This window comes from Poecilia reticulata, linkage group LG11 (genome assembly GCF_000633615.1).
Source record: "Poecilia reticulata strain Guanapo linkage group LG11, Guppy_female_1.0+MT, whole genome shotgun sequence".
NCBI classification, from domain to species: Eukaryota; Metazoa; Chordata; class Actinopteri; order Cyprinodontiformes; family Poeciliidae; genus Poecilia; species Poecilia reticulata.
Genome location: NC_024341.1, coordinates 16,991,875 through 17,003,853, shown reverse-complemented (window position 1 = coordinate 17,003,853; position 11,979 = coordinate 16,991,875). Strand labels below are relative to the sequence as shown.

Here is an 11,979-nt window from a genome sequence, read left to right as displayed (position 1 = left end):
TAATCTAATTTTTTTTCCGTCACTCTGCAAACAGTCACAACTCGCCGCTCGCGCTCTGCTTTTGTTCATTTTTGGTTTTGAGAGACATAAACCTCACTGGCTGACACACGCTTTGGATCTTCAGCTTGCTTTTCCTCGCCAGTCTGTGACTCTGACTCAGCCGGAGCGGATCGGACAGGAGGAGAGGAGCTGTCCGGTGCTGAAACCTGCACGGAGTTAAATCTGCAACATAAAGCAAACAAACTGGAGAAAACGGACATTTATATTTTCCTTTACGACCTACTAAAGCTCCACTGCTCTTCCAGAGCTAAGTTGTAACTATAAAACAGCTTTTTTTGTTGTTGTTGTTGTTGCTGAAAACAAATAAGCACAGGAGAAACACTAAAGATCATGTCTCTACTTTTGAATTCGACGCTATAGGAAGCCAAGAGATTAAATTATATGCGAAAAAATCAGCTGATTCCCATCACTGGGTGCAGACTTAAGAGGATTAGGGAAGAGAAGAAAAGTGTGTGTTAATCGTATGAGCGCAGGAGCAGCGACTGTCCCACCATGCCTCGGTCTTTCCTAGTGAAGAAAGTCAAACTGGACGACTTCTCCGCTGCTGAACTGGAGACCTCCTACAGCCGGAGAGAGGAGCTCAGGCTGCGGTTCCACAATCATGACAAAGGTTAGTCTCACACACACACACACACACACACACACACACACACACACACACACACACACACACACACACACACACACACACACACACAACAGCCACTTTTCACTCCCAGATCTAAAGCGTTAGTCATGGAGGGAGTAGGAAACCTGGGTCTAAGCACAAAATATACATGAAATTCAAGTCAGTGAAACGTAAAGTATTTATAGATCACTGTTTGCTGTTGGAGGTTAAGGTATGCATTTTAAGGCTATCGGGTAAATAAATCAAGTTGACCTTGTTGAGGTCACAATTCTCAAAGGTATGTCCTCAGGGTAAACATAAATGGGGGAAAAAAAATCCCCCCACTTCCCATGGAGATTTTTTTTCCCCCCTTGTATGTATTTTTAGACGTGCACAGAGAAATGCATGCCTAACATCTGCAGATGAGGGGGGGGAAAAAGTTACATGCAAGCAAAACTAAGTGTATTCCAGGTGGTTGGTCTCTGCTGTGGATCATTTCTGGGTCGTTGCTGCGCCAGCATGGCTTCAATTTGTAATATTCAAACTCAGTTCGATACGAAACACGTTATTTCAGCTCAAAGCACAGATCCAGAAATATTTAAACTAATCAATCCAACACAAGACAAAGTCAAATGCTAACAGATAAGAAGTTTTGACAATAACTTCATGCAACTGACTAATGTTTGAGATTATAATCTGAATTAGAGTATCTTTAGGATCAGATTGGACTGCATCTTATTCAATCTAATGGATTGTTTTTGTATTTGGTTGATTTATTCAACGTTGCTGTGTAATTTGAAATAAATTGGGCCTGGTTTTCCTGCAAAGTGCATTGAGAGCTGAACTATCTAACCGAGCTCAGGCGATTGCATCTAGTGATCGACTTCGTAACAATCCCTCCTCCTGTGAGCTGCGGACTGATTTGCCTTTTTATGGGAAAATTCACACATTTCACACTTTGGTGTACTCACAGAGTCTTTGTGGGGAAAAAAAGTGTCCCTGTTTGCGGAGTCAGCCAGAGGCATAAGCAATGTGTGCAGATTTAAATATTTTTACAGAACAGGCTGAAAAATGAGCCACTTGTAAAGACTTAAACGTGTTTCTGATTCTCTCTCATTAAGCCTCTATAGTATATTTAAGACTGCAAGTGTAAATTGTGTAGACAAAAGAGTGTATATTATGTTTAGCTAAGTAGAAAAACATAATCACAGCGAGATATTTGCAGTAAACTGTATTAAAATGATTCTGTTAATAGATTATGTCACCAGTGTGCAGGCATTGTTGTTCTGCTACCTATTATCTTCCTCACATAATGGTCATCCAGACCCCTGGAAGTGTTTTCCCAAGATTTCGGTTTTATTTTCCACATCCCCTTTGACTGCGAATGGTTCCCACACGCTGCATAATCCTGGATACTCTGCAGGCTAAATGCAATGCAGGAGGAAAGACTGACAAATCTCTTCAACGCCGAGCAAAAATATCAGGGAAAATGGGAAATATGAAGAGAGAAATGAGTCAAACCTGTCCAGTGAAACCACATCAGTGCCAGTTGTATGAAATGAAAGTGCAAACATTTGTCAAAATCAAGAAATCATCCCTTAGAAAGTAAAAAAATATATATATATATATTTGTTAATTTTAAATGAATAATGTTGTAAGAAACAAAAATATGGGTTTCACACTGATTCCTTTCCTGATGTTGGGTCCAAATATGTTTAAAAGCCATTATTTAAGGTTGATTCGTGGTAGGAAACTTGTAAAAAAAAAGCACAAGAGTAAAACTGCTTAGCAAACACCAAAAAGAAGTAGTTAGAAGAATGTTTTGAGGCATTGTGATACATAGAAATGACTTGGACCCTCTTTTGTGGCGGAGCCCTCTGCTGATTTATTATGCCACTGAGCAGGCAGCTGTTTCCAGCACACAAGGTCTGATAAGCAGCACCATATGTCAAACTGAGAAAGAATAGGCCAGATAGGAAGCGAACATCGGTGAGTGAACAAATGAGTCTTTACTGGGATGAAAATAACAGCCAATCGTTTGTTAAATCCCTTTATGGGGCTATTTTGTGCTTTGGTTTCGTCTCCGTCAGCTCTTTTCTGCCCTCTAGTGGGGAAATAACCGCAGTTTGAAAGGGCTGACTGAGTTTTGTTCCACCACCGGCATGTAATTGTGTTCGTGCAGCCTGGTTAGGTTCACATTGTAGCAAGGTCAAATGTAAGATGAAGAGATCTCAGGCGCTCAGACGGCGAGGCGGAGAGCAGAAACCTGCGACGGCAACAGAGGCTTTAAGGCGAACGCGTAAAGACTCCAGAAATTATCCACCGTTATAAATATAACAAGATGTCGAGCGAAGCAACTGCAGCTTGTTGCTCGCACAGAAGCACACACTCGCATCACTGTGTTTCTGTCAACTCGGCACATTTCCCAGCCAGCTTGCACAGCTGAGTGCACAGCATCAAACTCACACACATGTGCACACACACACACACACAGTGACCTACAAGTGTCCAAAGCACACAAGTGTGCATCAGTCGCTGTTGGTTTGGATCAAAAAATAAATTGTGGCTAGCAGCTTTTTTTTTTCCCCTCCCTTTTTTCTCATTTTCTATGTCATCCTTTTATTTTCTTTCCCTTTCTAATTCTTTGCACTTTAAGCACACATATAAGAGGAAACACTCATCTTTGGGATGGGTATTTAATCTTTAATAAGCATTTAAAATTGCTTTCAGCTCTAATGCTGCTAAGGTATACAGAGGAGACACGGATGGAGATAAAGACAAACAGAAAGAGACAGGGTTTTGATACGGAGGAAACAAAAGCAGCGGTTGCATAATCTTTTACATAAAAACTGAATAACAGGGAGAAGTCAAGTTTTACTTTTGTCATAATTTCTCTTGATGACAGCACATTTTCTCAGGCATTCTGCAGTGTGGAAAAACAGCATAACTTAACATTTTCTAGGTAAATAGCCAACCTTTTTATCCAAGTAGTTCAGACACTGAACTACTTGGATAAAGTAGTTATCCTAGTAGCTTATTACACTGTAATAAGTGTTACTTTACACTTATTACAGTGGCTAATAATTGTAATAGTCAAATACAGTTATTAGACACACGAGCATGGACTGGAGCCGTATCTACTCTGATTGTGAAAACATGTTAAACAGGTCAAATGCAAACAGTTTGGTAAACATACAGAACCGCCATGTGTTACAAAGAGTTTGACATAAAAGCCAAACAAAATGTAACGTCTAACAAACTACCAAGCGGTGTTAATACTGTCCAGTATATCTATGAGCCATCCTCTGGTGACATCATTGTACCATTTTCACTGACTGCCATCATTTGGGTCTCTTGTGGTCTATCCTGGATGTGCCAGCTGCTGCCAAAATGAGTCATTTTTATGCTCATTGCTGGCATCTGCACTGGAGTACATGATGATTAAACATTTCTCTGTGAACCCACACTTGATCTTCTCTTCTGTAACACTCATAGGAAATCTGTAATATACATTAAAGAGAAGCTCTGTTGGCAGAAAAAGACATATTTCTGTTTGTGAAAAGTGTTACAAGTCTCTTTTAAAGACTATAAAAATCACACTATAGTTGTGGAGTATTAGCATACTAAGCCTTTGTATGCTCAACAACACTGAAATATTTCTAACTTAGAAAGCTGTTAGCATGAGCATTAGCCTGCAAACATTAACTTAGAATAAACATCTGTTATGAACATGACACTAATCAGTTGTGGACCTAAGAATTAGCATAGAAATGTAAACCTTAACATATTTAACAATACCACCTTTTAAGCTAAATGGGTTTTGACATTAGAATTAGCCCACATTACATTAGTTTAGTGTAGAATTATCAATTTGCTAACATTAGCATTAGTATGCTAATGTTAGCAAATTTAATGCTACACTAATTTGCTAACATTAGAATTAGTATGCTAATGTTAGGAAATTTAATGCTACAGTAAAATAAATTAAATTACTTACACTAAACAAATTTAATACTACACTAATGTAATGTGTGCTAATGTGAATATTAGCATTAGCACACATGGTAATGGGTGCTAATATTAGCATTAGGATACATTACATTAGTTTAGTGTAGTATTATCAGTTTGCTAACATTAGCATGCTAATGCTAGAATTAGCCCGCATTACACTAATTTGGTTTAGTAGCATCAATATGCTAATGTTTGCATTAGCATATTGAACAATTCTGAATAGTCTTACTTGCTGGTTAGCTGTTAATTTTAGCAACAGCTGGCTAGCAAAATGAGAAAGTCAAATAAATTAGCTTTAGGCATTAGCATTGACTTGCTAATATGTAGTGTTTGTTCACAATTTCTTTTTATTTTTTTTAACATATTTATTAAAAGTTTTTTCTGTTTCAACACTTTAGGGTAACCAGATGCATCACACTATATGCCTAAGCTACAAAGTAAAAATGAAAATAAATAGATGAATAAATGAAACAAAACAAACAAAATAGGCTTAAGGCCAATTTCCCTGTAGAGGAGATGCTAAAAGGATGTCAGTTCAAGCCAGGAGCTTTTCTTAGATGACATACCTAATTAAATAAAGCTCAAAAAGAAACACATGATCACGTTTCAAAAACTTTACTCATGCTCTATAAAACAGGAAACACACACACACACATGCTGTGAGTGCAGTGATAGAATATTTATGATTCATGATTTTCAGTCTTTCCACCACACCTCACCATTCTTTCCTCCATCTTTCTGTTGTTACTTAATTACATTTAAAATGTTAAATTAGAAAGAGCAGAGTGCAACCCTGCCAAAACACACAACCACAATTACCATAAAAAGTGTAAAATCCTTTCTTTATTTCTTTTTTATTTCTTTCTCTCTCCCATTCGTCTCCCTTCTCCAGGTCGTGTTATCGATCAACATCTGAGCTTTTCTCAGAACTGCATCATGAAATTATATTACCAGCAACAGTATCTCCTCTGCTGTCTGTGTCTTAATGCCCACAGAGTGCTAATTGAAATGGAGAGCTATTGATCGGCAGATCCACAGGAGTTGTGGCTGTGGGTTATTAGCGACCAGTCTCTCTCTTTGCGTCTGTTCGAGTTCAGCCTGTTGAGCTGAAGCCAATAATAGAAATAATGAAGCAGCCGACATCAAAACTCACTAAGAAATAATTGATCCGATTTGTCAAGAGCTGTGCAGAAAAATGCGGGGCAAGGCCGGAGGAATCCGTGGATCTCCAGGCAGATGTACTTACAGTTTAGCTCAAGAGGAGGACTGTCAGTATCGGCGTGCCCACTGAGCGTTAGACCTCCCAGCTGCTGTAATAGAGATGGTCTACGTTACAACAGCCGAAGCTCTGACAGCCCCAGGGTGTGACGGTGTGTGGCGGTGGACCTGTCAGGAAAGGTGCAGCTGATGAGGAGCAAGTGTGCTCACTGAACCCTTCTATGAAAAATAAAGATTTCCTACAGAAGGTCGGAAAGTGTCTACTCAGTGCTGCAAAAGGCATAAAAGCATTTTAGTCCCTCTATAAATACTCCATGGTTCTCCATCTCCTGGTCCTTTCCCAAAAGGAAAAGGCACAAAGAAAAGACAAAATGTGGTCTTGAAGCACAACTCATCTGATCGCAGTTTAAAATCAGGTAGCAGAGATGCCAGGCTGTAACTCAGTGTTTTGTTAATAATAAATGAAGTGATCTGAGTTTCATTTGAGTGTGGTTCACTCTCACACATGTCTATGCACAAGTTTTAATTCATCCTTATTTCTATATAGCTTACAATAAAGTGAGGCCATTTTTCTGAAGTTATTTTTATCGCTGGTGAAACTTTTCTTTGAAAAGATAAAACCTTTTGACTGGAAGATTCAGAGTTGCATTTTTTAAATCAATGGAAACAATCAGTCAACTGATTCTTCCGGACATAAACGTAAGCAGCATGAAGTGACCAAATTCTGATTTATTTTATTTTTTGCCTTTATGCGACTCGTATCTGATGTTTTTATAACAGTCTGAACAACACAGATCAGATTTTTTTGGAATATGACCCAGGCCGCTTGGATACCCGATACGTATCCGATCTTTTCAAATGTGACCTGAATCCGATCGTGTGCGTCACAGATACTCGACAAACGTCACTATTCTGCGTCCTGATACGCCCAGGCGGGAAGAAAAATAACAACCATGACGGATGATAACGAGGATTAAGTTGTTAAAGTGCTGCTCCGGTCGGAGAACAACTTCAAATGTGTAAGCTAAGCTCCACCGTTAGCTTCCATGTTTACTTCCGCAAACACTGAGCTCTTCTTCTTTTTATGGCTGTTGGCAGAACACTGAGCACGGTGACGTTAATGCGCCCCCTACTGCGCATGCGGGACACTTTCAGGTCACACTGGAGAATACGAAGTGTGAACGACCACGGCAAAAAAAATATCAAATCGGAATTGTGTCACATCAGGCTGCAGTGTGAATGTAGCCAAAGTTAAAGCCAACATGTCAAACACTTCTTCGATGTGGAAATAAGCCAAACAATCTGGAAGGGAAAGTCGGGTTTGCCACATCCATTGTTTTAAACAATTACACAAAAGTTTAAACAGCATGGTTTGTGTGCAAAATGTTCATATTAGCACCAGAACGAAACTGAAAGACATCATCAATAAACTGGCTAAGGCATTAATATCCACAGTGAAATCAATCCTTACTTGCATATAAGCTGAAAGATCACTGTCATAAATCTAGATTATAGTGTCAGTACATTTAGTGACAATACCTGAATATTTGGGGATATACACCTCTGGAAAAAATAAGAGAACAATTAAAATGATCAGTTTCTCTGATTTTACTCTTTATAGGTTTATGTTTGAGTAAAATGAACATTGTTCTTTTATTCTATGAGCTACTGACAAGGTGTCTCCAAAATTCCAAGCAAAACTTTAGTATTTGCAGAAAATAAAAAATGGTCAAAATAACAAAAAGATGCAGTGCTTTCAGACCTTAAATAATGAAAAAACAACAACCAAGTTCATATTCATTTAGAAACAACAATACTAATGTTTTAATTCAAAAAGAGTTCAGAAATCAATATTTGGTGGAATAACCAGGATGTTTTCAATGGGGTTTGGTGCAGTGGGCTCTTAAGTTTTTCCAGAGTTGTATGCTCTGGTTTGATTAATCTAAAGGTGGAATGTTTGATCATACCTTTGGTACATTTGGATAAAAATGATAGAGGCTTAAAAACCTGAGAACACTGTAGGAACTGTAAATTATGGAATTGGTTGTATCATGTTTGTTTTGCTGATTGATACACCTCAGAAATTAAACAGCATAATGGAAATTATATGAACATATTGAAGCAACATCTCCAGGTTTGAGTCAAGTATTTTAAACTGAGGGAGAAGTAAACAGTCATTAGCAGCAAAGTTGAGTTTTAATTTGATTCCTTTTATTTATGTGGCACCAATTCAGAGCACGTCATCTTAAGTCATTTTAATCTAATCATCCATTTCAACTGATCCTAGTTATCAAAACCAGTTTGTCTTATTTCAAGTGTACACTAGACCAAAGAACCCTTCAAGATTTTGTGTTTTTGCAGTCTACATCTTGTTTTGGTGCTCTACAGTTGGATTTTTTGGTCATCTAAAGCAGATTCTCACACCCAAAAGCACAAGAGTTGGATACCTGACAAGAATTACAACCCAGATTTTAATGTCTGATCGTCCCTCCCTCCATGATGACTAATGTGTTTTGTTGTTTCCTTAGGTTACGTCAGTGATTATCTAAGTCCGAATCCCTATGAAGACGTGGTGGGAAGTGATTCCTCAGTCATCTCTAAAGTGCCCTCTCCCAGCCACTCGTCAATCATCTACGGCCACATTAACAACACCTATTCAGGTATCCACAGCGACATCCATGGGGACTCGGACCAGCCGGACAGTCCGAGGTCTGAGGTCTCGTCCTCAGCCGGCGGGTACATTAACGGAGATGCCGCCGTGAGCGAAGGATACTCAGTAGACGCCTTTTTCATCATGGATGGACGGTCACGAAGAAAAGCAGCGGCAAACCCACGAGGGGCCACCCAGAGGCACACATGCAGCGAGTGCGGCAAAACCTACGCCACGTCCTCCAACCTGAGCCGACACAAGCAGACGCACAGAAGCATCGACAGCAAGATGGCCAAGAAGTGCCCGACGTGTGGGAAAGTGTACGTCTCCATGCCCGCCATGGCCATGCACCTGCTCACCCACGACCTCAAGCACAAGTGCGACGTGTGCGGGAAAGCGTTCAGCCGACCGTGGCTGCTGCAGGGTCACATGCGCTCGCACACCGGAGAGAAGCCCTTCGGCTGCGCGCACTGTGGGAAAGCCTTTGCCGACCGGTCGAACCTGCGTGCCCACATGCAGACTCACTCAGCCTTCAAGCATTACAAGTGCAAGCGGTGCAACAAGACGTTTGCGCTCAAGAGTTACCTGAACAAGCACTACGAGTCTGCGTGCTTTAAGGGGGCTTTTTCCCCAATGAGCTCACTGAGTGAATAAGACTCTCTGAAAGCACATCTAGGGTTTATTTACTTCATTTACATCCGATTTCTTCTCCTTTACTCCAAAAGATTAACCAACAAAGGAGGAGTTGTTTTTTTTTTCTCGTTTCGCAAACCTCTCAGTTATTTTTATTTGAAGGTTTATTACAAAGTTTGAGAGAACCTGATAGGGTTTATCCCCCAGTGAGGTAAACTAAAGCACAGCACATCTAGTGCATCATACTTTGAGATCTATTTGTGTCCTTATCAATCCACGTCAGATGTTTTTCTACCAACAAGGAAACGACACAAAAGCACAATTGCTCCTCCACGTCTCTGTCTTTTCTCAGAGTTTATGTGATCAAGCACAGAATCCACCGTCTGAGCAAATTATTTTCAGCTTTTTCAGACACAAACATTCATAATCTAAGGATAATTCTCGTGTCTTCTCTTCAGTGAAACTGAAGCTTACAAGAAAACGCAAAGGAATCAGAAGAATAACCAGTGTTCTGCTTTTTACGGTGGAAAATACGAACAAAAATGAAACTCATACATTACGTAGATTAATTACACATGGAGTGATATATGTGAAGCATTTTGATGATCATAACATGAAGCGAAAGAAAACCCAAACTTCACTTTCTCATATAATTAACTAAAAGTGATTTTTAATGGGGAAATGTAAGTTCTGTCCTTAAAAATCCTGGCAGACTTTATAATTACACTTCAGACAATCATTGGCATCTTCCATATGGAGAAAAAGCCAGAAAAAGTTACTGCACAAGAAGCCGATTGTTCACAGAATATTGCAAGCATCCAAAACTGAGTGGAAGGAAAACATTTAGCAGAAAATTGCGCACAATGATTTAATTTGAGACGAATCGGGCTCATCATAATGAGCAGTAATGAGAATTTGAAATTCACTATATTCAGAAAAAACATTTGTATTCAGGTGTTCCGGTAGCTTCCATGGCCAGAGGTGTATGGAATCAAAATGTACAAACAAATTAGTGTATACTGTTCTCTGTGTAATACATCTACACATTATATGAGTTTCACTTTTTAAAGTGAATTGCTAGGAACAACTTTAAGTCCATTAATTGAGCCACAGCATCTATAATGTTCTCTTACACCTCAACATGATTTCATCCATGGTGAATCGTTGAACCACAATGACTTGTGAAAACAAGTAAGACCCACTTTTCCTAAAAATGCATTGAAAAATATAGAAGTGACAGAAAAAAACGTGAAGTTCTTTTTAATGTTCAACACCAATTGGCTTCTGAATAATAGTATAATGATCCACTAGTTAAATATTAGCACAAAACACAAACAGAGCCATCAGGCTGCTCCAAAATGATCTAATATTTATGTTTTTTCATTATTTATTTGTCTTTGTTAAAAAGGAATGTGGGCGTTAAAAATGCCTGTCATTCCTTTAATAAGGTTAAACCTTTTCCAGTGTTATAAAATAATTTTTTTTTCATGTTTATTTATTTATTTAATTATTTATTTATTTATCTTGTATTATTTTGCACTTTATTGCAGTATTTTGCCTTTGTTACAAATATGCCAAAGCATTTGACACTTTGTAAACTTTGAGTATCTTTTTTATGTTTGCCACTTTAAGTATCCAAAACCTTTGCATGCAAAAAAACAAAAAACAAAAACAAAAAAAAAGCTGTCTAAATAACAGAAACTATGCCAATTTTATGAGTATTTTTTTTAAATATATTTTTTGCCAAACTGCTTAGATAAGAGGCAAACGAAGCAGCTTTTCTGACACGGGCAATATTCCGTTCACATCCGACTGAGCAATAATGCATGATATGTTCAAAGAAGCGCTGGTCATAACTGCTTGTAATTTTTTTTAAAACCTTCAACTACTTTTATTCTACATAGTTGCAAGAAATTAAATTTCAGGGAGTTAGCGAACAAAGCGTTGAATAATAGATGGGTTGGGATAAGAGCTCTAAATTTACAGGAACTGTGCTTCTGTTGTGACTCCAGGGAAATTTTCCTGGACTTTTTCCTAATTGGGGATTCTTTAAATATTTACAATAAGACCTCAGCAACGAAAAGTATTTACTCTCCATTACGAAGCCTGCTTGTCAAAATTAGATGATGGGATCACTAGCTTTTTGATTACATTAGTGTTCCTACAAGCTGCTAGATGCTGCTGGGATTCACAGAAATGATTCAGCTCCTGTATTTGGAGAGCTCTGGGTTGGGTTGAGTTGAGCCGGGTCTTTTTTTACTTGGGTTTTTGCACTGCCTGCCTTGTATTAATATTCTAAAATATTGTAGAAAGTAGAAGGTAGATCTCTGGTGCTGAAACATGGATGAACTTGAACTTCTGTCACACTGTATCTGGTTACAACCACAGCTTTTTGGTGTTTTATTGGGATTTTATGCAAAGTTATGAAGTGGAAGGAACTCAATACATGGCTTGTAGAAAAACTTTATTTGACGGGGTGTGAATAAGACTGACATGACCCCGTCATAAGCATGAAGGAGTCTTTATAAATGTCTATAACTATTGTCATGAAGTGGTATTCGGTAAATAATGACACTTTTAATGCAAAGTTGCTCTAAATTGAAAGTCAATTAAAAGTGCCAACGTTGCATTATATTGTCATTATTTGGCACTTTTAATGGACTTTTAATGCAACTTTTAAAGCAACTTTGCATTAAAAGTGTCATTATTTACCAAATGACACTTCATGACAACAGTCATAAACATTCATAAAGACTCGTTCATCTTCACATCAGGTGTTATCTCATGTTTATGACAGCGT

At 38.6% G+C, this 11,979-nt stretch overlaps 1 protein-coding gene across 1 annotated transcript; it reads left to right on the top strand.

Annotated features, from left to right (window-relative positions):
* The first annotated feature begins 218 nt into the window (after positions 1–218).
* LOC103472479 (transcriptional repressor scratch 1-like) lies at positions 219–11,646 on the top strand. Its single transcript, XM_008422151.2, has 2 exons — positions 219–670; positions 8,425–11,646. Exons 1-2 carry the CDS (start codon positions 553–555, stop codon positions 9,198–9,200), a joined length of 894 nt encoding a protein of 297 aa, XP_008420373.1. The 5' UTR covers positions 219–552; the 3' UTR covers positions 9,201–11,646.
* The last annotated feature ends 333 nt before the right edge of the window (positions 11,647–11,979 follow it).

Coding starts and splice junctions, on each gene's coding strand:
- LOC103472479 (XM_008422151.2), top strand. CDS start 553: ATGCCTCGGTCTTTCCTAGTGAAGAAAGTCAAACTGGACGACTTCTCC. Junction 671..8,424: donor GTTCCACAATCATGACAAAG/GTTAGTCTCACA, acceptor TTGTTTCCTTAG/GTTACGTCAGTGATTATCTA.